General features: G+C 35.8%; 1 protein-coding gene across 1 annotated transcript in view; it reads right to left on the bottom strand.

Moving 5' to 3' along the window:
• LOC140240647 (N-fatty-acyl-amino acid synthase/hydrolase PM20D1-like) overlaps positions 1 to 25,244 on the bottom strand; it is a 42,321-nt gene extending 17,077 nt beyond the window's left edge. The window contains exons 1-7 of the mRNA XM_072320404.1: positions 24,983 to 25,244; positions 23,909 to 24,141; positions 14,836 to 14,922; positions 13,386 to 13,519; positions 12,114 to 12,236; positions 9,605 to 9,680; positions 6,342 to 6,403 (exon numbers count right to left, since the gene is read on the bottom strand). Coding sequence (XP_072176505.1) covers positions 6,342 to 6,403; positions 9,605 to 9,680; positions 12,114 to 12,236; positions 13,386 to 13,519; positions 14,836 to 14,922; positions 23,909 to 24,141; positions 24,983 to 25,244 — 977 coding nt within the window. The remainder of the gene's footprint in view (positions 1 to 6,341; positions 6,404 to 9,604; positions 9,681 to 12,113; positions 12,237 to 13,385; positions 13,520 to 14,835; positions 14,923 to 23,908; positions 24,142 to 24,982) is intronic.
• Between the last annotated feature and the right edge of the window lie 1,416 nt (positions 25,245 to 26,660).

Genomic DNA, 26,660 nt, shown 5'->3' on the forward strand with positions numbered 1-26,660 from the left:
TACAATAAATGAGCAAGGATTGCTGCTACATTGAAGTCTTTTGCAGCAATTGGCCTATGCTCCTGCATGTCTCCAAAAAAAAAAAAAAAAAAATCACAAATAAAAGTGATTACACAAACATGTATAGCTCAAAATTACAACATACCTTCATCTATCCTTAGCAGCACAGTAATCTTACACCCAAGAAGGCATAAAAAGCTCATAAAATGCAGGGGGCACATGTGTCCCATTTCTTATGCCATCAATTTTTCATCTGCAATACATGTATGTTCCCGTATACCATTACCAAAACGCATACTTCTCATCTCTGTCTTATACCCAAAACAAAACTGACCACTCATGCACTCCTTTCCCATCATATTATTACCCCCGCAAAGGGAGGAGGTTATGTTTTCTTCAGCATTTGTATGTTTGTTTGTTTGTATGTCCATGTGCAAAATAACTTTAAAAAAAGTTGTGAACAGATTTGGATTATTTAAACATACAGGAAAGGTTGAGAATGACAAAAGTAACAGACAATTAAATTTTGGTAGAAATCCGGCAATTTTTGTGGATTTTATAATGGATTTTCGATATTTGGCAGGTAGGGTCAATAAACTTGGGAGTTCAAGCAGATAGCTGCACATTTTTGAGGTTTTCCTATGTGCAAAAAAGTGTGTGCTCTGGAAGTTGATGATGTAACAGAAGGCTTCTATTTAGGAAATTGGGTGACTTTCAGCATGCATATTGATGGATGAAAATCACTGATATCTATGGAAGATCACGATCAGTGTTTGAAATGAGCTGCTTGGCGGAGGTCTGCGCTCTCAGACTGCTTCTCTAGTTTCATCTTTTGCCCATTCCTTTTCAGTCCAAGTGCAACACACTGCAAAGGAGGCACAAAATCAATGAATCTGACTGGTCTCACACCCTTGTTCTCTCCAGGGGACAAAGCACCAGAAAGATAACAATGCTGCATATCCCCAAATCTGCAGTGCATATACAAAATGTACATTCCCTGCAAACTTATTTGCAATCCTATTTGGCATTTAGTGGTGGCAAACACAAATTGCACTGTCTGATTACAGCAAAAAGAAAGCAAAACATCATCTGAACCCCAAACTTTCTTTTGACAGTGACTTTGTATATTGAATTGTATGAAATTTTAGTCTGAGAAGACTGTGGTATTTCAGTATCATACATATGGTATATCAATAGTAGTGTGTGTAACATATGATACAGTATTTGGTGTGTGTGTGTATATATATATATATATATATATATATATATATATATATATATATATATATATATATATAATATATTCATACATGTGTGTGTGTGCATATATAATTCTTTTTTTTTTTTTGGGGGGGGGGGGGTTAGTACTGATCTGAGTTACAAATGGGTGAAAGTAATTTTCAGTGCTATATGCAGGAAATTTGCTTGTTTTACTGTTCAAACACAGTAAATAAATGTTAATAAATCAAATGAATCCAGTAATCAAAGGCAGAACTTATCGATTATGACCGCTTTCTGAATTACTGTTTGACATAATAAAATCTTTGAAAAAATATTCAAAAGTATCATTATTATCATTATCATTATTATTATTATTGTTGTCATTATTATTATTATTATTATTATTATTATTATTATTATTATTATTATTATTACAATGAAGAAGACAATAAATAAAATGTTAGAAGATGATGTTTTGCAAAATATTGGAAGGAAAAGATAAAGCCACTCCTTTGCCAAGGAAAATTATTACTGCTTGAGAAAGAAAACCTCCCATGGAGATCCATAATATTTAATCTCCCTGGAATTGTTCTAAAGTTTGCATGTTTGTATGAATATATTTTTTTGGTTTATGAAATTGATATAAATGTTATAATGATTGTTAGTGTTAGATACTATTGTTGATATTGTTGATAATTTCACGGATGTTATCTGTAGTATAGTATGTTCTTAAAATTGTGTTTCCAATTTCAGATGCATACCTACAATTATGTATATGGATAATTGACATGCTTATATATGTTAAACATTTTCTTGAATAAAGAAATCATTCAATCAATTATTATTGTTATAATAATAATAATAATTAATATCATTATCATTATTATTATTATCATCATGTGACGACCATTGTGATTATGACAGACACACTGATCATAACAGGGATGAATAGGCATTGGGATCAAGATTGCCAATTGCTAAAATTTGGTCACCACGATAACAGTAACTATGTAACTGTATGTCTTCAGAATACAAGATGGCACTTCACAATGCTGCAACTAAGGGTATGACCAAACTTTGCATTACGTACAGCAGGCTGAACCATTTGTCATATGTTTAAAATGCACGATTTTAAGAACACACTTGTATTACATCAACAAAGGTAACATGCCAGACATTGAAAGCTAAGGCCAAGTTAAAAAAAAAAAAAAGAATTAGTAGTTCTTCTGGATTTTCAGAGAGCAGTGATGTGGCGAGGGAGAAAGCGGTAAGCGAGGTCCTTTATTTGATAGCTTACAATTTTTTTATCTGCAGCTACTGCACAGCACCACGCACTAGCACATGTTTGCACTGCCTCTTATGATTTTTAAACATGTACAACTAACCCTAAACATTTAACAACTGAAACTATCTGAGTCTCCACAGTCAGGCAAAAGTTTAATATCTACGTAAATATATTTACGTAGATAGGTCGAAAAACCAACTGGTACTGGTACCAGTTGATTCCAGTTAAGGCAACTGGTTTCAATATGGAAATTGGAATGTGTGACCAGAAATCAACTGTTATCAACTGGTTTCCATTCAACTGGTATCAACTGGTATTCGTCCAACTGGAATCAACTGGTATCAACTGGAATCAACTGGGATCCAGTTGACAAAATTAATTTTGTGTTGAATTATTTGATGTATGGGTGTTTCGTGTATGTCAAGACATTGTTAATATCTAACCTATCATAATGCTACAGCTAGTCTCAAAGACTACCTACAAGTACATTTAGGCTTAGCCTACATCCTAGACCTAGTTAGTACCAGGGATATTTCATTCATTTATATAGGGCCATATAGTTGTAATGTTTTAAGACATGGTTACCAAGTAGATTAAACTTTTATTACAAAAAATATGAAAATACCTCATCAATGGAACCAGTTGAAATTGTGAATATCACAGCAATAATATTTGGTAAATTTCTAATGCATTTCAGACATTTCAGAGTTTGTTTAAATCATAAAAACATTAAATTTAACAATATTTTGTCTTTTTCACGATGAGAATTTGAATAGCTTATGAATATTCATGAGCAAAAGAACCAGTAGAAACCAATAGATACCAACTGGTATTAAAATTTCAATGGTTTAGTTACTGGGATTTAATCTGGAATGAAGTTATAAGCAAGTCCAGCCAGGTACATGGGTATCAAATTGTGTCAATTAATTTGCACACACAACGACAAACACACGCACACACACACACAAACACATACACAAACTGGTGAAAATACAGTCTGTCAGTTAAAGTGTCAATTGACCTTAATTGGTTCCAGTTGAATTTAGTTGAAATCATTAACAGTCCAAGTTCAATCATGTCAAATGTTTTGTTTTATTTTGTTTTGTTTACTTTTTTAATTTAATGTTTAACTAAGTTTTGTTTACTTTTTAATTCAGTTTTAATTGATGAACTAATCGAATTCTAAAAGTAGACTTCAGCTGGTGTCTAAACTGGTACCAGGTAAGACTCAAACTGGCATTAGCTGCAGGTACCATAGCATTACCATAAGACCTCAGCTGGTACACAATGAGACATGAACTGGTATCAACTGGTACCAGTAAGACTTCAGTTTGGTATCAACTTGTACCAGCGATTGCAATTGGTATTAACTGGCAACCAGTAGACTTGTACTGGTTTCAATTGGTAAGCAGTGCAACTTCAACTGGTATAAATTGGTACCAGTAAGACTTCAACTGGTACCAGTAGACTTGTACTGGTTTCAACTGGTAAGCAGTGCAACTTCAACTGGTATAAACTGGTACCAGTAAGACTTCAACTGGTACCAGTAGACTTGTACTGGTTTCAACTGGTAAGCAGTGCAACTTCAACTGGTTTAAACTGGTACCAGTATGATAAAATAGTATCAACTGGTACCAGTACATCTTCAACTGGAATCAACTGGTTTCAATTAGAATTGCTCATTTTGTTACAGGAAATTTGGAGTTGCCTTCTGGTTTTAACTGGTACCAGTTGAAACCAGTTAAGACCAGTTAAAACCAGTAAAGACCAGTTAAAAATGCTTACTGGTTTCTACTGGTTTCTACTGGTTTTTCGACATGGGCGGATGCTTTCTACACATTTTGGATTGACTTTACAGTGCTGCTGTATGCGTGGAATTCTACCGACGACTATACTACCGCATATGAATATAGAGAGTAGTACAGCGTGTATGTATTGCATCGCAACTAGGACTACTATCTGCTGGATAACAGCGCAGCTTTTGAGCTTCAATTCAAGCAATCAAGTCATTTCATAATGTATGAAAGTGTCTTCAAACGTACTTAAATGCAAGTGTATTTAGGTTGTGAAATATTTAGGGTGAGCTAGTTTCTACACATGTGAAAATTGTTCGCGGTGAGAAATTGCACTGGCATCTTAGTGCAATAGCAGTGCACAAGGCTTGAAACCAAACCAAGCTCATGATACATGCACTCAGGAGTGCGAGTGTGTCCTGAGACTTGTCCATTCACTAGGCCTACATACAGTCCAGCTGATGTTCTCAACACCGCACCGTTCAAGCCCATAGTAGCACATAGTGGCTGCAGTGGTTTGTAGGATTCTTGGCTAGCAGTACAACAGTGAATACCCATTATCAGAGATTATAATGAAATGCATGCATTGCTTCATGATCAATCACTGAATTTCAGATTTTTTTAAGCTACCTACAAGTAGTAAATATCAGAAAAGTTGATGTGGCAACTCAAAAAGATGCAAAATGGAAACACAGATTTTCTATTTTGAAAAACAGTAAAGTGTACAAAAATTGATGGAGCACCTAAATTGGATGAAAGCGAGGACAAGAAACTACATGTACTTTCTTTTTTTCTACTTGATGGCCTGATAAGTTTACATCATTTTCTTCGTCTGAGTGTAACAGTAACGAGCAAGTTAGTGTGCCTCAACACAGACCCTAAACTTCAAAGCCTTTTTTATCTAAAGTAATCCTGCTGCATACATGTTATATTTTTGATAATTTTAAAAGCAACATTGAATTCTTATGAGTTATATATTTATCATTTATCGACTGTCATATGAAATGGAAGTCTCATTGTGAATGAAATACTGTTAAAGATAATTGCGAGTAAATTAGACTTGTGTTTGCCAATATGTATTCTTTTAACCATACACAATTCACTGTTAAATTTTTCCTTATTTGTTATATAATGATTTTTTTTTTTTTTTTGGTGTGCTTGCAGTAAATATGTGTATTTATTGCATCATATTTTTCTATTACAGAAAAGAGCGGTATGTATCATTTCTATGTCATCATATGATAGTCATACAATGCGACTGCTTTATGAATTTAATATATTGCCTGTATCTTTCCTTTACGATTATCAAGTGATCTGTTTCATGTATTCACATATACTAATATGTTTCCAGAAGTATTCTGTTAAGTATTGTTTAGTATTTTGTTTGATAATTTGTTTGTGCAAAGGTTAAGAGTACAAGCTTAATATTCTGCCAACACATTTCGTTATGATTCTTAACTGAATCAGATTTTTGGAAGCTATATTAAATGGTATTCAAATCTATGTACAGTACTATTCCTCACGGACATTCACTGCTCTGGACATGGTAAACTTCCGAGGTGAATAAAAACTTGTTCCTTTGGGAAGATCCTGATATATTTGGGTTCATATTAAAGCTTGAATTATACTCTTTTAGGTAAGATAAACAATTTTGAGTGATTCCTACTTTTTAAATTTGGTGCTGTTTTGGCTCAATTGTACATCATTCAAAATTCTGACCCATACCGGTATATAAGATATCTTATCAAGCAAGTCTTTTACTGTTGTTCTTCATGCAAGGTCTCGATCAAATAAGACATGTCCAGCTGGGTTCAACATCAGCAGTGCCAATAAAAGAAAAATTTGATGTCGAGCCTTGTGATAGGTTCTACTCACACATGTGCATATATATCTGCTGAACAAGTTCAGCTTCACAGACTTCATTGAAACAGAGTGATTTTCAGATTGTCATGCACTGCCTCAACACATAAACAAACAAGTTGTCTGCCGATTCATATGCTAAAGTCATTAGAGCTGTGAAGTGTAACAGACAGTATACATACCAACCCAACAAGGGTCTGAAGAACCAAAGGTTGGTGACTATTACACGTAGAGGAAACTGAACCTGGATACACAGAAACAAATGCATGGATATAGAGCTTATCATAAACCTAAAATCTGAATAGTCTTTTCTAAATGAAGCCTTACCTTTTGATTCAGACACTCACCATAAACTGCTTTAATATACAGACTTTGATTTAAAACACGTTTTCGACAAAGGAAACTTAATAATGTTAACATGTATTTTCAAATTCTCAAATTGTAATAAATCACACTAAGAAAAGTTGTTCTAAATCATCTGAACCTTCTATAAACTTAGAAATTGCCATGCAGTTGGTTAAACTTTTTTCATTTGTTCTTGATTTTAACAAAAAAACTGAAAATTATTACTATTGCATTTTTCATCACAGACTGTCAATACATAATGTACCTTTACTGATATTATGAGTTTATTTGGTCAGAACAAAGTACAAAAGATATATCCAGAATCTTATTTTCACTCTTGGTATCACAAAGCATGCAGACAATCCTCATCATCATATGCTAAACATGTACAATGATGTAATTTCATGTCAGACAACATTTAGTACATTATATGTGTGTGCGTGAGAACATGCTTTTTTGCTGGCATGCAACATATTAAGATAATTGCTGTAGAAGATAAAAGTCCATATATTAGTCTAGTTTTCTCTATTGATTGGATGAGCTTCTTTCAAATACGTATATATATATATATATATATATATATATACACACATATATATAATATATATATATATATATAAAATATATATATATATATACATATATATATATATATATATATATATATATATATATACATATATATATATATATATATATATATATATATATATATATATATATATATATATATATATATATATATATATATATATATTGTAGTTGTTCCGCGTATTGGCAGTACTAGAAATAGCAATAACAAAGTCACAACAGAGGAATGCAGGGAATGCATTAATAGCCAATCTTGATTTAATGAATAATCCAAATTTTCGAGGATCCTTCCTCTTCTTCAGGGATGACAGTGCGAATATTCACAATGATTATTAAGAGTGAGGTGTTACTACCCTGCTAGCGCGCGCAATATGTGTAACCAAAACAAAAAAATAATAGATAATAACAACAAACGCATGTTGTGCGCTTATGAGTGTCATACTCTACGTCATAATAGATAAAACGTCACACTAGGATTGCGTGCGCTGCACAAAAAGTTCATGAGACAATAATAGCAATAATAGAAACGTCATAAAGGCAATGAAGTTAACATGATACAATAAAGGTGCCAATGGATTTTCACAGTGATATGTCAATATCCCACCAGCGCGCGTAGTCTCAGTGTAACCAAAACAAAGGATAACAAATAATAACAATAAACGCATGCTGAGTTGGGCGAATATATGAGTGCCATACTGTGCGTTATAACAGAGAAGACGTCACCATGAGATGGCACGCGCTACGCAAAGGAGACAATAATTATGAACGATAATAGAAATGTCATAATGGCAATGAAGTGATACAATCTGTCACGTGCTTGTACGCATTATATAGAGAGGAGAGACGAGAGAGCAAAAAGTAGGAAAGGAGGGAATAAGGAGAGAAGAAAGAAGGACACAAGAAAAAATGAGGAAAGTGTCATAATATACATGAGGTACACTTACTCGTAACACATCAATACTGCGCAAGTTGTCCAGTACCAGAAAAATAAATTGAAGACCTCTACAAGGGTGAAATTATCAATAGCGGAGTAGCAACTAAAATAGTTATCTGAAGAAAGTGTATGGGCTGAGCCAGGAAAGATCTTTGTTCATGCCTGTTTCAAAACTGCGGCTCCGAACAATGGATCGCAGTTCTGCCCACTTCCTGTCAGCATGCGTTTATTGTTATTATTTGTTATCCTTTGTTTTGGTTACACTGAGACTACGCGCGCTGGTGGGATATTGACATATCACTGTGAAAATCCATTGGCACCTTTATTGTATCATGTTAACTTCATTGCCTTTATGACGTTTCTATTATTGCTATTATTGTCTCATGAACTTTTTGTGCAGCGCACGCAATCCTAGTGTGACGTTTTATCTATTATTATCAAGCGCACAACATGCGTTTGTTGTTATTATCTATTATTTTTTTGTTTTGGTTACACATATTGCGCGCGCTAGCAGGGTAGTAACACCTCACTCTTAATAATCATTGTGAATATTCGCACTGTCATCCCTGAAGAAGAGGAAGGATCCTCGAAAATTAGGATTATTCATTAAATCAAGATTGGCTATTAATGCATTCCCTGCATTCCTCTGTTGTGACTTTATTATTGCTATATATATATATATATATATATATATATATATATATATATATATATATATATATATATATATATAATACATATATATATATTCATATTATATATATATATATATATATATATATATATATATATATATATATATATATATATATATATATATATATATATATATTTGTGGTTCATTCAGGAAAAAAGGACCATGATCATTTCTTCAGAAACATAATCACTAATCTTATCTAAATTGCATTGGTTCAAAGAAGCATGTAATTAGGTATTGCATATCCTTATTTTGACCTCTTCTATTTAACTCTGCATTATTTTTTTTTCTCCATTCATAATTGAGTTACACACAATACTTGGCAACTATCTTAGCCCGTTGAGGACGGACTGATTTTGCTACAACACGCATTTCCCATAGACACCTGCCCGAGTATACTCGGGACTCGTCCTCAAAGGGTTAGCATGGAGTAAGGGTACTGTAGATACCATATATTTTGTGACATTTTTAACTTTATGAATTTTGGGAGGCAGATGCTCTTCCCGAATTAAAAAATGGGCAAAAATATTTACTCTGATTCCTACATGAATATGATGTGCAATTTACATGTACATGATGTACATTTCTCCATTCATTAGCATATTACACAATCACAAATTGAACCACGCGTGAAATTGTCAGGAAGTCCGGATTCACAAAAAATCAGACTCGCTAAACATAACGTGTATACAGTAGATGATGTAGTGCTTTCAAAATGTTCATTATCAAATTTATCATTACTCCTATCATTATCATTCCCATTACTAACATCATCATCAAATTATCTCATAAAACTCATTTTCATTATCATTTACAAGGATAAACTGTTAACTGATAAAACTGTGGTCTTTATTATCAAAAGGTAGCAGGGAACTTACTTCATCTGCCAGATATTCAAATTGTTCTCTCTCTGGCCCATATCCGAACATGATGGGCTGCCTCTGTGTTTCAATCCTGTTAAATCATAATATGGTAGAAACACTGCTAACATTTCACAGTGATTATTTTAATGAAATGGATTCCTTTTATCTTATAGGGTTAACAGTGTACATAACAAAAGAGCTCCACAGTATTATGGGCCACATTAAAGAAAAAGGCATTTAACCAAACACCTGATTAAGGCAACAAAGATGCCACAGCCCACCTAAAAACCTTAATTTGTATATTGAATATTTGACTTCCTTTCACTTGCTGGATATTATGTTTGCTGATTTGGAACCTCTAGATCCCTGGACTATCAACTGGGTGGTTCTGTGTTGAAAGAAGCCTACAAAATTAATTGCAGCTGTAGTTCATAAAGCTTCCTATGAACATCAGAGGTTCTAGAGTGAACATTTATCACTTGATGTTGATTACTATATGATCCTAATTCAGGATCAAAGCAGAATAACACTACATATATTTTACTTGACTCTGCATCATGAGGGTAAACACTCGGTTTATGGAGTGACATAAGAAAAGAGCATCAACTTATGATCACGAGAGACATGGATGCAATTTGCTTACTATTTCAAGGGTCATCTCTTGCCAGGTCACATCAGCTTGTTAAAATAAAGGCAGGTAGCATGACACATCACACCCATCACATAACCAAATTATCATAAAGCCAAGTAACATTGATATTGTCAGGCTTGTGAATTCAAGCAGCCTGTCTCATATAAATATTACCCTTGGAAATCTATATGTAAAAGTACAGAAATAGCAAAGAATACACATATAACAACACATGAGCTTGCCCATTGTTGCCACTCTTAATGAGTTGAAATTTAGATCTTGGTATTCATGCATTTTTTTCCTGCCCTCCTTATGGTGTCTCCAGCATTTTTTTTCTTTTGTTCCCTACTTTTGAAGTGCTGTGAATTTGTCATGATATTGTATGAAGTATCTTAGAATTAAAGTTATAAAAAACAAGAGACCCAAGGGTCTCACGCTCACCTGATTATCACAAGTTCACCTTTCATGCATTCTAGCAGACTACTACTATTGGGAGGGCAGGGGACAGCTTTGAGGGCTTCTATGGGGCATGGTGTCCAAATATATATTCCATCACACTGGTAAAAATCTGACCATGCATTCTCAAGCTGATGAAAATGTGAAGAATGGTCTCAATTTGGTCCCCCCAGCTCATCTCCCAATCTGACACATGCCACACACACACACACACACACAATCTATTGTCAAAAATCTAAATTACACATAACACTATTTCAGCTGATCACTTATGGTTTGAGACAAGATTTGTAAGATTCCTTAATTTGGGGGGTTTGTCTGTCTCCCTCTCCTCCTCTGGCATTGCACTCCAACCCCACCCCCCCCCCCCCCCCAAAGAAAAAAAAAAGGTGGGAACAATGCATATTTGTTCTATCATCAAAGTGATGATATCTTCCAAGTTTGGTGAAAATTTGATCATGCCTTCTCAAGACGAAAATGAAAGTGTACAATTAAGGGGCTTTCAAGAACAAGATGAAAATGTCCACTTTAGGTCTCCATTTGGACCCCTCCAGCCCCCTATCCAGGCTCTAAGGGGGGCACCCCTGGATCTGCAATGAACAAACCTGAAACTACACTCATCAATATACCAACTCACAGTATTAACTTAGCTCTATCACTTCTGGTTCTAGAGGAGAAGACTTTTAAAGATTCCTTAATTCAGGGGACATTGGGCCCCTTGGGCCTGTAAGGGGGGTATGGTGCCCATTTCAACAAATTGGGATCCTATCCCCTAGGGATGCTACCTGCCAAGTTTGGTAAAAATCCATTATGGGGTTACCAAGAAGAATGAAAATGTAAAAAGTTTATGCACGACACATGATGGATGACACATGATGGATGCCGGACAAGGAGCGATTGCAATAGCTCACTTGAGCCTTCGGCTCAGGTGAGCTAAATAAGAATTAGAGTTATATATTAGAGTTATATTAAAATTATATGAGGTTACAAATTGCAGTTCAGATAATCACAGCTTTATAATTATGTTTACTCTCATTATTTTGTATGTCATTTCATGGTTACTGTATTATTGTTTGTGTTTTGATAAAATGAAGAAATAAAGCAAACAAACAAACATATGACGGGAGTCAACATGTACTGTATATGCCATTCATGAGTATAATCTTTCACAGGTCAGGACTTATCAGACAATTTTATACGTGGTTCAATGCATGGTCAAGATCCAAAGTGACAAAATGATGAACAAGTGCTATCCTTTTCCTTTGAAAACTCAGTGATTCCCTACCTTGGAAGCAATAAATCCTGCACATTTGTTCCTTACAGCAACATTTCATATGTTCTTAACTTTGCAAATAGGAGACAACTCATGTTAATACTGACAATAAAAGCACCTTGAAATATGGTGTATAAAATTATACAATTTGTAGAGGCAGCTACCTGTCAAGAGCTTTGGCTAAAATTCCAATATTACTCTCTGGTGTTGGCATGGAAGAATGACCAGTGGGTACAGCATCCACACTCAGGTTCAGGGTCACTATGCCCTTCTCTACCACGCTGATCCTGCAAAGTGAATTTGTATTACATGACTGTACATCTGAAAAGATATATGCTCATTTGTACACATGTCATATGCTCAATATAAACAAATACACACATGCTATGCCTACAATGATGCTAAGATGAGATCTTTACAGTCTCAGCAAGTATGTAAATTCATGTGTGTAGCTGAAATTAAGTCTTTTTAAATTCTGCAATATTACCTAGAAAGCATTCTTATGTTTTACTCTAATCAAACTATTTATGCCTTAAAAAAAACCCGAAAGGTGTACCGTTGTACATAAAAGCTTCAGCATGATGTTAATGTGGCGGTTTGACGGACTTGAACACTCAATAAACTAGACTGGAGACGATGGATATAGATTGCAGAATTTCACTTATACTTTCCGGTAGTACCATCTCAATATTCATGATCGATTCACCGATCGATTCACATTATACTACAGTTAAGAAGGTACCTTGGTAGATACATACACATGACTACCTGGTAACATTTCTGCCAACATACTACATGTACATATTAGGTTGTGTATAAAGTTCAGACAATATACCACTTTTTGCAATCTTTAGTGATATGATTCAAATTGATGATTATGATATGATTTTTTTTTTTTTTTTTTACATTTACACATATCAATATTGCAAATGGTCATATTTCAGTAAATGTTCCCTACTTTTCCCAAGATCTTATGTCTACTTCTTTTTTAATACTATAAACTTCAACTTTCAAAATGACTTGCAAAAATAGTTTCATTAGTGTGACAGAAGGAAAAGAACAAACTGTCTTTATTGTGGGCAAACCAAGAATTCTCCCCCCCCCCCCAAAAAAAAAAAGAGTAAAGACAGAAAATAAATATATAAAATATACAATGCAATGTACTTAGCCAAAAAAGGTCATTTAGCAATAGTGCTATGCACTGCCTATACATCATATGCTAGCTGGCATAGCACAGCAAACTGTGCTTGATCTGTTGCTTTTATCACTTTTACCCATTTAATATCAAGTATACAATGCATTCTAAAAAGGAGAAATTCTTCAAGATAATATAAAAACACAATTCTAACTTTTGGATTTTAAGCATTTTGAAGAATGTCTATCGGGTCAGTTTTATTTTTCTTCTTATAAAGATTAGCAATGCCACATCTACTTACAACCCCACTGGTGTATTTAGACCTTTGAAAACATTGTGTGCCACAATGGTGCCCTCATCCAGAATAAAGTCAAACTTCATGTGTCTTTCCTCAAGCTTCTGAGCTATAACTGCTGCACCATTGTCACCATATCCCTGTGAAACAACACATACATGGAACAAAGATGCATGAAAAATGCAACTATTGCTGTTTGGCAGAAAGATCAGTGCTGTCATGATCTATTCATGTGAATTAGAAAGTTTGGGGCTTTCTAAGGAGAGAAATGAGAAGAGGACTAAGGCATATGGAGGAGTTAAGTAAGCAAATGTCTAATAAGATTACAACTGTCACTAGCAATACATGACTGGAAACCAGTAGGCCCTACTGCTGGCAAATTCTCGCTATCGCCAATGACGTAAAAAGTACCCAGATGTTGATTTAAGCGTCATTTACTGTGCATTATGGGATAGTCCGGCAGCAAAGTCACTTCCGTTCGTACGCACGTGATACGTGACTAATGCTATTTACACATACAACCTACTGTATTCTACGTGTACTTACTGTTTTCTCAACTTGAATTTTAGCTTTAATATGATTTGAAATTTCTCCATTCTTAAGAAATTGCTGTTAATACGACTATGGGTTGTTACTGCGAAGCTGCCATGTGTTGTTCGCACGACAATAAATGAACAAATTCTACAGAAATAGGTCCCTTACTGGCATGCGAGACGTGACATGGCCGCATGGGTGAAGTTTGCGGGTGACTCCACAGCGCTGTGCGTGCGCGACTTACTAGTAGTAGTACTTGCTTGGAAGTATTGCTTCGGAGACAGGATAAGTTCGAGATCACAGTTCGTTCCCGATTGTGTTCGGGACACCTCAACAGAGAACAACTTGTAAAAAAAGATGGGCATTCCATGACGATATCCAGGTGGGTGAATATTTTCCAGCATATTTTCAGCGTATGCAGAGATGACTGATCAGTGATGTGCACATCGATCGCACGATCAAGCAGTACCATATACCGGTATGTGTTAGCTATAACTTGTATATGCGTGCTGGGGATGCGGTGGTACGGTACATGCTAATGCAAGGCCGGCCGGCCTAGGGCAATGCGGGGGCTATATAGCTACAGTGTACGAGTATGACAGGCCTGGCCACTGGCTGGCTCGAGCTCGGGTACAGCCCCCTACTGTATTAGTATCCGTGGTCGGCGCGGCGCTATAGGTAAGGTACACATACATGCACGCTAGCACTGTGCAAAATATGCCCCACGCCGGAAGTGCCCCAGTCCCGGAAGTGCACTAAATCTTGATGAAAAAGCCACATCCGGGTACTTCTTACGTCATTGGCGATAGCGAGAATTGTCACATGCATAATACATTTACAAGTTTTGCTAAAAGTTGGAATTAAAGAATATTCAGTGTCCTTTTGCATAATTTACAAGAAATATGTCATGTTCAGTCAATACCTCTTCATCATGTCCAAATGCTATGTAGAGCGATCGTTTGAGTACTTGCTTGTGCTGGAGACGAAATTCTAGACTTTCCATAATGCCCTGTAGATGGAGGAATAAATAATAGAATTACAGTGTAGGTCCATAATGTCAAATGTTCTTTGTTTGGAAAACACACCCACCAACTCACACACATAACCTGTAAGATAAGTAAGTACATATTGAAGCACACTTGGACAAATCCCAAAGTAGTCTGGGTCATTGAATGTCAGAAAGATGTTCATCTAGCTTCCTACAGGTACTGTACGAGCTGAAATTTTCGCGTACAGATATTTTCGCGAATTGCTACTGGGAGGACATTTGCGCGTGTTGTTAATTTCGCGGGTGCGACGGTCTAACTGAACGTAACTATTTGCGCGTTGTTATATTCGCGGTTCAAAGGCGATTCGCGAAATTCGCGAAAATAAAACCACCGCGAAAATTTCAGCTCGTACAGTATGTTAAAGAAGTCACCATCATGTTTATCATGTAACTGAGGGATTGGTTACATATTGCTGTAAAAGATGTTATTTTCATGTGTATACAGATATTTTTGCGAATGAGGTCATAGACATTTTCGCAAGGTATTGTTTTCACGATTTTCTAACTGAGGCTATCATAATTGCACTGATCAAAATGATGCCTCTCCATTCATAATTTTGTGTATTGTTGAATTGTCGACCTAACAGTGATTTGCAAAATTCAAGAAAATTAAACCCTCAAAAAAATAACAGCTTTTACAGTACACTAAAATTGCTATAAATATGAATCATAAGAAATTTCCACCTCTCTTTCTTTTTTTCCAGTGACCATATCCTCAATACTATGTCTATGTACACATAACAAGATGGTCTTGCAAATTTTTCTTGACAGGATATATTTCCCTTCAAATAGAGGTGAGATTGACTTATACTTTATAGGTAAAGGTAGCTATATGTAGGTACCTTGATGCAGGACAGCTTTCCCTTTTCAAAAAAAAAAAGAAAAAAAGAAAAGGTCTCATTGAGAAAGGATATATTAGGATATATATAAGTTTTTCATAAGGTATAATGCTGATAATACTCAAATAGTCCAGTCAAAATATGGAATGACCCAAAACAAATTGCAACAGAAACCATTCCACTTGCATTTAACCTGGAAGAGCTATCAAAATAACGTATTAAAAGTTCCCTAAAATTTGAGTGGTGGATCAATGCCTAATTTGCATAAATTCAAAATGGCCACCATGTAACCTATTTAAGCTTATATCTTGGGACATAAAACCCATAGAAAGTCAGTTCTTGTGTCTAAAGCTATGTTTTTTTAGGTCAAGGAACACAATTATGACATCAGTAGTAACCTAAATGTATTTCTTTGTACATAATTTGCATAAATTTGCATATAAATGCATCCAAAATGGCCGCATAATCAGTCAGTCCGCAGCACGTATGCTAATGAGCCGATCCGGCAAGATTTATTCAGCACTTTCGTTGACGATCTTTGCGTTCGAAAGGTGTCTCGTCGTGCGAGATTTTGCGAGACTTTGATAGGGCTATGGTTTTCACAGTGTAGCGACTTGTACATACATTCGTCATGGCTACAAGTCACGGTAAATTGTTCTCCAGACTTTGATCTTTATTTTGATACTAAATTTGCGTATAACATCAGATCTTATCATGACTATATAATCAGTTGAATTTGCGTAAATTTTACCTGCTTTTTACGGATGATTTTGTCGTCTAAAGTTCTTTTTTGGTTCCTGACCGGATTAAGAAACTGTTGTTTCTGATTTGGCTTTTTCGTAGAGAGGAAACTTAGATGCTCATCATATATTGGAGTCAAGGAGACGCAAGCATGATTTATACTAGTTTTTCCGTTTTGAAATGTCTGTAAAATTCACTCCTAAGCCGGAAGTATGCTCCACACAAAGTGTACAGTGGCGCGAGAGAGCTCTCTCATTGGACAGTGCTTGCATCCAGCACTTGAATTTGGCTTGAACTACACCCGTGCCAAGAAACCGCAAGTGGCATGAAACCGTTATGTAGCAGCGTAATAACGTAATGCAAGCGCTGAATGCAAGCGCTGTCCAATGAGAGAGCTTACTCTTGAGATTGCACGGTTTCAAGCTGATCAGCACTGACATCGATGTATATTTTACTGGTTCCTGACCGGATTAAGCAACAAATTGTCAAGATATTTACATGGATACAAAGATTTGGAGATGGACTACCAAATAAAGCATTTTCATTGAGACGCAAGGTGACTTTGGTATTTTTTGAACGTCTTAAACGTGTACTGCACGAATTACTTTTTCATCATTTTTCAAGCTCAAATTACGCTATGATATTTTTCATTTACAATAATTTGAGTAACATGTGACGATAGTTTACATATTTTCCTTGAATTTGATACCAAATTTGTGAACATAAGGTGTATTTTTATTGCCGAAAGCCCAAGGACAAAATCCCCTTACGCAGCTCATTACGTATGCAAGCCTAGAGCGGGCTTGCATACGAGTTGAATAAATACGAGCAAATTATCGGGTGCTGCGGACTGACTGTAATAGTCTGTTAATATCTCTGTACATTAAACCTGTAGAAATTAAATTCTGTTGTCTATACCTATGTTTTTCAGGTCAAGGAACACAATTATGATGTCAGTTGTAACTTAAAAGCACTCCTATATACGTAATTTACATATGTGTATATACTTATATGCAAAATGGCCGCCATATGGCTTGTGCTTGCCCATATCTCTGAAATTTACATCCTTAAGTGGGTCCTTTGTGTCTCTTATCTTCACTGCCAGGAATAATTACTGCAGTACCGGTACCTGCATTCAGGAGTAAGTCACGGAAAATCTGCATATACCAATAAATTCCGTCAGTCAAATTACTTATATATGAATATACTTATACCTTTTTTTCACATTTTGACTGGACTAAAACATTTCATATAATTGCAAGTTGTTGCACGTGACAGGTAGAGGACATAAGGAGAATAAACATGAGACAATTGAAATCAATGAAGAAAAGTGAGAAAAATGCACATTTACATTGACATTTATTTGTTGTCATGACATTGCCTGAGATGTCAACACCATCAAACAATCTTTGACAATCCTCACGTGGGCCTGATATTGCACAATACAGACAACTTTATACCTACTAATTTAGATAGCAATATATAGGATGTGTGCGTGAGTGTCTGGACAAATTTGCATTTTAAGATTTTGCACACTGTGGGAATTCACTCTCTACAAACAGCTGAATTAAGTTTGTCTTTCTTTAATAGCTTTTAGGGTTCACGTAGATTTGTTCATGTATAAATTTGCTTGAAGCAAATAAACAGTAGAAGACTGTACCATTTTGAGATTGTATGAGCTGGTGAGAGGCACATGATAGGAAAGCATGTTTGATATATGGGCCTATCAAAGGTCAATAGGAATTATATGGATTGTAGATGCCAGAAATACATTTGTTGTACGTGTGCACCTGTGTCAGTGTATTGTGTGAGTGAATGTATAAAGTGCTACCTTCCTGTTGCACGTGCTCCATATCACTGTTTCAAATCTTATCAAGAAACAGTGTTCAAATTTGAATATCTGTGTTCTCCAATGTGATAACATGCACACCAGTGTAAATTTGGAAATATCTACAATTTTTACCTGAAAATGAGACTGTGAAGAAAGCTGTCACAAAAACTACCCTAATAGTTACCATTCTTGAATAATAGAAAAATAATGAACATATCATTTCATACAATGAAATTTCCTTGGTTGGCACATTTCTGCAAATGAAAATGAATTACAATCCACTTCCTGAATATCATGGTGGTACCTGGTGGTACCTGATGCTTCCTTCAAATGGGTATTGATACATGCTGGTGCCAGGCAGAATCAACTTGGGCCTGGCACAAGCATACTGTATGAGCATGTATAGCCCATATAAGTATATTTCTCCTATGTTGCCTCAAGCTATCCGTTACACTTCGAATGTTGACTCCTTTTAAGTTGCCCTCAAGACTCATTTATTTTGTTCATAGCCGCTTTCCGGAAGAATTGTACATTATGTTATTCTTTGTTTTTCATCATTTTTGTTTCATTCATTTTCATGTACATATGTGTAATGATTTTTGTATTATATAATTCACATTTCCTACAGCACCATGGGCACATTAGTCATGTGGAATTGGCGCATTATGAGTACCCTGTATTATCATAATTATTATTATTATTATTATCATGAATAGTGTCATAGAGGTGAGTTTTTTTTTTTCCAAAATCAATTATTATTCCCTCCCCTCCCCCCCCCCCCCCCCCCCCGTGCAGATTACCCATACCTTGTACATTTTTTTTTTCCTGCATGTCATATTCTGAATAGTCAAATAGATTCTAGTTAAGTTCAATGCAAAAATAAAAGTAAAGTGAAATCTAACCCAAAATTATTCTCACACACTATCACATCATTGTCTAAGAAAAAGGAGAGACTGTTAACAGATGATGGCAAATGCTTTGGGTGACACATTATAGTGCAAAAGCTAGCATATGCCTAGCGTACACGATTTCGAGGGGCCAAATTTGGCAACATCCAGATATGCTTCAATTCTCAGGCAAAACCTGGATTTCAGCAAATGGCCAACATATAAGACGTATGCGAAACCAATGATGAGCATATAGATGCCTTCCGTATCACTAGCATATTAATGTAACGAAGGAAAGTGCATGCATAGCATCAATCCAGTGGATGGTGAGTGCAAGAAACCAATAATCAGCGAATACTTTTTGATGAAAATCAATGTATTATACATTGTATTGTACATTCTGTTGAAAGAAGTGAAAATAAAACCTTTGAATTGAATTGAATTGATTATATACCATATCAAATCTAATCTAATTGGCTATCAAACTAGTGGGTCAATATAAAAGGAACCATTACACATGGGTGCACACATTCGTTTTTGTCCTCCAAAGCACAAAAGTAATTGACATGTTGTCTTTCATTTGGAAATGCCCTTTAAGATAGCAATGATAACAAATGGCCAGTTTAAAGGTGCATAGTCCCGGTAGTGTAGAGGGTGCTGTTGATGATACTGCCGATCACCGTTAGCATTGATACGAAGATTACTGAAGTTGAGCTGTCATCAAGAGTAAAGTGCGTAGGTGTTGCTAAGTAATGTTGCCTTCGTTGTCTTCTCTGCGCATTGCGCAGTTTGTAATAATGCCAGGGTGCGTGCATATATGTGCTTGTTATTATGACATCACAAAAGAAGTTTGCTAAAGCTGTCATCCCCCTCAGCCGAATCATGAGCCGAACTGTGATCCGACCACTGACTACAGTGAATTGGACTTCTTTGGACTCGGGGAAGTGGGCCACAGCGTAAGCGCTAAAGAGGAGTCGATAGCGTAGGTCTCTATAGGAAACTTGCGCCGTGCGCCCGCGTACGCATTTGACTAAAACATCAGGACCATGCACCTTTAACACAATGAGAGACATGAATGAAATATCAAAAATAAGTTTTCGATCTCTTTATGCCTTCATTACCTCAAACAATTGCAAAGTTTCAAACTAAAGTGGAAAAAGAATTTTCTGTCAACTCAAACATCAAATGATATAGGAAGTAAGGGCACAAAGATGATTAAATAAACAGAATATCTTTATTTCATTATTTTAATTCAGTAATTTAAGAATTCATAAAACAAATTTAAGAGTCAAATATTATTTACAATTTTTGATATGAGAATTCAATTCAATTTCCTACCATTTTTGTTTATTTTTTTTTTCTCTCTCATTTCTTTTGAATCTGGATTTGACAGAAGATTCTTCATTTTCCTCATTTTTCTTAAAGCTTTATATAAGCAACTTAATTCATGTTTTTCATTGTGTTAAATTTGTCTCTTTTCCCTTATTGTTACATGGAAAAGAACTTATGAAGAGCACACATGAATTACAGCTCGTTCATTTTTGCAATTTTTACTTTTGTGCCTTTGAAAAGAAAAATGAAGGTTCAGGTGCGAGCTTCTTTACTTTGTCTCCCTCTACAAATTAAATTAGTTAAGATCGTAACTGCTGATCTGTAAATTAACAAACATGTCGGAAAAAAGGGAACCAGTGGGACTCAAATCTGTCATCTACTGTCTTTTTATTGACCTACCAGGTTGATAGCCACTTAAATTACCTTTCATATGGTATATAATACATTAAAGGGTGTGTACAGTTCTGGTCGAGGGGAGGATTTAGCTTTTAAAGTTTTACAAGATATTCAGATACCACTCTATGAGATGTCAAAGAGCATGCAGTTCTAAGGGGTATCAAAAGTTTATTCGATGAAAATCGGTTTTGAAATGGCTGAGATATCCAAAAACAAGGTGAAACAAAGAGATCCTAATAAAGTTGTGGCATGTCGCCTTTTATTATTAGCACTTTTTTGGATATCTCAGCCATTTGAAAACCAATTTTCATCAAATAAACGTTGAATCCTTCTTAAAATTACATGCTCTTTCATATTTCATAAGAGGCTTTTCATTATCTCACTTAAGAAAGTTCAAAATATGAATCCCCACCTCAACCAGTACTGAACAGTTCCTTTAACTTTGAGATATATATTCTATGAGAAATATAAATTTGAAAAAGTTTTTACTTATAGTGAAACTTTACAATGTCAAAACTTCCTTATTTTTCATCCAATTTCAATCAAAATCATACCACTGAAATCGTAATATTTTACTATTTCTTATCAGACTAACATATGTGACCCGCTACAACAAAATGATCCTAAAGTCGGGCGAGGTCGATTATTTGAAAATTGCACGATATAATCCCCTAATCTTTCTGCTTTAGATTGATATATAACACATTTTATAAAAATAATCGGCTGCGGAGATATCGATGTTTAAAAGAGAGCATGTCGAGACGTCTGGAAAATCACTGTTTCGAGAAAAGCGCCCTTAAAGTCTTCCTTTCGACGCAATCGCGATCAACGAACACGCAAGTCAGTTTTAACCTCTGGACAATAGAAGGTAAGCCCCAGCAACCCCCGAAGAGTTCATTCAAGCACATCAGCGTCGGCGGTCTCCTCACCAACCAATCAGTGACCAGGATGTGAGAAGCAGCTGAGCATAGCGCACCCCGCCCGCACGCACCAGTCGACTGGGCAGTGTGCGAGCTTCACGCTTCGGTTAGCAGCTAGCAGCAAACTGACCAATGAGATCACTCTGGTCGTTGTTAGGGGCGGAACCTATCTGTGGCGCTCAATCCAAATTTTCGAACCAGTTTCTGCTTCGTTAAAACGCCAAAAAACATGGCTCAGAAAAACGCTATTTTTGGGTCTTTCCTTCGATCATTTTGCTTCAAAATATCGACAGGTGATAGAAGATATGTTAGACTCCAATAATATATCAAAATCAGAATATCGTAAGTTTTGACCAATTTTAATGCTCTGACTTCAAACTCGATTTTCACGGCTTCGACCGTGCGCGACTTTAGGACCTTTTTGTTGTAGCGGGTCACATATATTTGGACTGGATTTCCCCTTTAACCACTTCAGCACATGCAGAGCACCAACCTATCTATTCTTTTTCAATGGGCAAAAAGGAATTAATCTTGTCTGGGAGCATTGAATTGCGTGAGGAACAGGTTAATTATACACCAGTTATCATAACAATATTTAGAGCCATTTTCAAATATGGCAAAATGCAGGTAAAATTTCACCACTTTTACTTAACCATTGACAACATGCCCTGAAACTTTCCCTACATAATCACTGTGTTGTAATGTATGCGTACACACACAAAGTTTAATTAAAACAGTAACTACATAGAGGCAGTCATTTCTTGTGCAATTTTAGCATTCAAGGTGACCTTTGACCTCTTAACCCAAAGCATCCAAAGAGAATCAATATTGGGCAATACAGGTATGTGTACTATGTTTCATAAAGTTACCCCAAGCCATTTCCAAGATATGTAATAAAAAATTGACATTTTAGCATTTAATAATAATATGAAATTAAAAAAAAAAAAATCATTTGACCTTGACCTTTGACCCCATGACCCAACACTACTTCTTCTTCTTCTTCTTCTAGTTAGGTCTGCCACCTTCAATAAGCTGAGGATTCTTGCAGACTGTGTGTGTTTGCTGTAATTCATATCCATTTGAATGTTATTTACATCATAATACAGTTTATTTACAGATATTTACAAACTTGCTTATAGATGTACATTAGATAGCAAATACAAATGTATGAAGAACAAAGACTAGCCACTGTTATCATGAACCATCAGTCAATTACAAAAGATTCCCTCAGATGATTTCCAAGGACAGAGAACTCTAGCTCCTTAGTATTCTCGGAAAGAGCAACTGACAATGCAATTCAGTTCTTGAGTATGATATCTGAGAGGAATGTGGTTGGATGGCTCTTATGGACTGGGTAACCTGCTTGATATTATAGTCCTGTGCCAAAAGATGAGCAAGATTATTGTATATTTTGTGCATCATGAGAATCTTTACTTGATATTACATCCATGTTTATATTAAGTTCACGAAAACACATTCAGGTATTGCAGAGGTATAGGGGAAGTAATGAAATTTTAGAATTGGACCTTGACCTATAACCTTTGGCCTTGATCATGTGTGCCTAAAAGTTGATAGGCACAGCTTTGTCCACTCATACATACATGTGCCAAGTTACATTTGCATACCTTGAACGATTCTTAAGTTATGTCAACAAGGAATCTGATAACGGACAGATGGACGGACAGACAAATAGAGGGACAACCCGGATACATAATGCCTCTGGCGACACTTCTTGGCAGTGGTATAATTAAAAAGAAAATGATCTGGGCCCCATTTCATAAAAGATGTTAGGATGGCAACTCTTGCTGGAATGGCAACTTCCAATAACAACAGCCAATCAGGAAGCTGGATTCATGTTGTTCCTATGACAATTGCCATTCCAGCAAGAGTTTCTCTCATATCAACTTTTTATGAAATGGGACCCTGGTCATTATCTGGTGAGACATTTACAATTGCTGTTGACACTTGTATGTGAAACTCAGGCCTCTATTTTGATCTTACCATGACACAGTGCTTATCATCAATGGTACCTCTCCCATAGATGTAGCCATCAATCTCCTTTCCTTCAAATGGGGGATGATCCCAGTTTTGGTTGCTAACTGGAACTACATCCAGGTGAGCTGCAAGCATGTAGGGAGCCAGCCCTGGCTCACTACCTTTGACCATGTACAGAAGGCTGTGTCCTCCAATAACCTCTTTGGTGATGAGTGGTGAGGAGTGAATCAAAGGAAAACCTGAAGCCAAGGATTAGGAGAGAAGGTTCAGTCACATGATATGTCACAAAAATATTACTGCCTGGAATAAATACAGCCATAAACTCACTCTACAAAGTACTTTTCAATTCAGTTATATTCTTGCAAGATGTTTCCATCTGCTGTTTGGATTCATATGAAGCATTTAAATAATTCATATACACAAATTAGCCTAACTTTCACAATTCAAATGGGGCTTGGGTAACACAGAAATGCATTTCCTTTTCTGGAGTGTGGTGCAGATTTTTGGCTTGGCGATCAGTAAAACATTATACAAATAAAGTGCAAGTAACACCAGCCTTCCATCAATTAAAAATCCCTCAAGATTAATAAAAGTATGTGAAAAAGAGGGCATCTTCAAACTTCACAACAGTAGGAGTAGAGTTATTGCAATGAAAAGCACAGTACTGAGGCATCACTCTTAAACCAAGATACAATGAGTGGTGCTTCAGCATGCTCTATCCTCCTTGTACTAGGGAGACACTAGACATAAATTTAATGTTTTTAATCTTTTTAAATAAATTTAATCTTTTTTCCCCATTATTCTCTTTAACTCTAATAGTACAGACCAGTGGTCACGGTGGAATATTGGATGGTGGTATTCTAACTTTCTTGACAAGATCAGTCAGGTGAAACACCCTACTAACAGCTATGCTCATGGATGATAGCTAATAAGATATTTTAATGGCTGAATGCTGCCATCGTACTTATCAGCTAATGAAAACAGGTGACCAGGATAAATAAGTCACTGCTGGTTTGTTTGTTTGGGGTTTGTTTTTTTTTTTGTGCATTCATCTTGATATAACACATTATGATTACTTGCTTCTTTCTAAAAACTCATGCATCCTGGTTATCTCTTTCAGGTCTGTTTGGTTCATGCCAGATGTAACAGTTTGAAAACGAATGGCTTCCTTAAACCGCTTCTTCAGGCCAGAGTCAGCTTGGATGAAGTCCGTGTCAAGAGGGGTGCACTTCGTCACTTGGGGCTGCATTGATGGGAATGTGACTGCTCTGATTAGAAAGATGGCAGCAAGTGTAAAGACAAGAAGTCCCAGGAGTTTGCAGATCCGCCATATTACAGCCATGCTTCCTGAAAGCTTCACCTTACTGTCTTGATGGATGAGTGACAAGATCTATAAATCGGTGAATAAAAATATATTACAAGAATGTTTCATGAGGTCACTTGGAAATACAAACATTACCACAATACAGACTTCATTGCATTATGCATGTAGTACAATATATCATAAACATGGAACTACTGTAAGTGAAACATGCTTAATAATTGCATTACTTATCTATACCAACTTATATACATCTGTTACAATATATGTCATTTTTTCAATTGGTTAGCTTGGGAATGTCTGTCTAACTAATTTGGAAATCATAAGTTCCTGGCAAAACTTAATGAAAGAGTTAGAGAAGACTAAAAGTGGGAGAGCAACACATAAAGTTCAGTTGTAATGCTGATCAGTGCTTAGAAAATATTTTCCAAGAGGATATTTCACCACTGTAACTCATCCCCAAGGCACCCACATACTGTAAAACATGATATATTCGCGGCATGAATTTTTTGCGAATTGGAGCTGCCGGCCTTTTTTGCGGCATAAAATTTTCGCAAACTGCCACTGGCATTCAATGCATATAGTGTAGACAAGAACTTTATCATGCATTTTAATTTTGCGAATCTCGGCGCTCGCGAAATTTGCGAAATTAAAATGCACGCAAACATTCGTTTTACAGTATTACATTAGCTTCACACAGCTCATTCAAATTAATGACTTCTAGTGTCAAGTTGTTTTTATTGATACTGATTGACAAAGTGCCCTTCATCAATGTAAATAAGCACCAATTACTCAGTGTTTCAGAAGTAGTGTCATGAGAAAAATCATGGGCATACACACAGATGTCAAGGCTAAAATATATGACTGACAAGATTTTGAAGTAGAGCTGGCACAATTCTTTGAGAAATCTTTGGATAATCTATTTTGAATAACAAATAGCTGTAATTTGTAAGATACAGAAACAAAGGTTTACAGATAAAAGAAAAAAAGCTGTACAGCTATACTAATATACAGGAATACAGATAGACAGGTACATACTGTATACAGAATAAACAGCTGTAATATGTTAAAGATACAGAATGATGCAAAGGTATCCTCCAGGTAACAAAAGACAATTTTTACATATCAGGAGAAGGGTAATCAGAATTGGAACACTTCACATGAAGAGAAAGGAATATTGTTCTGACTTTACCATACAGTGGTAAAGAAGACATGATATAGTGACACCATGTACAAGAGAATTTCACTTGTTACACATACAAGAAAACCCTGTTGCTGGCTTTTAGCTACCAATTCCAGCCACTCACCCATCAGAATACTGTAAAAAAGGATATTTTCGCGTGAGTAATTTTTCGCGCTTGGCCAGGTAAGATGAGTTTTGAAGAGAGTTTCGCATGTTTTTAATTATGCGGAATCAAGACATCAACTACTGGAACA

Source organism: Diadema setosum, chromosome 2 (genome assembly GCF_964275005.1).
Source record: "Diadema setosum chromosome 2, eeDiaSeto1, whole genome shotgun sequence".
Classification (NCBI taxonomy): Eukaryota; Metazoa; Echinodermata; class Echinoidea; order Diadematoida; family Diadematidae; genus Diadema; species Diadema setosum.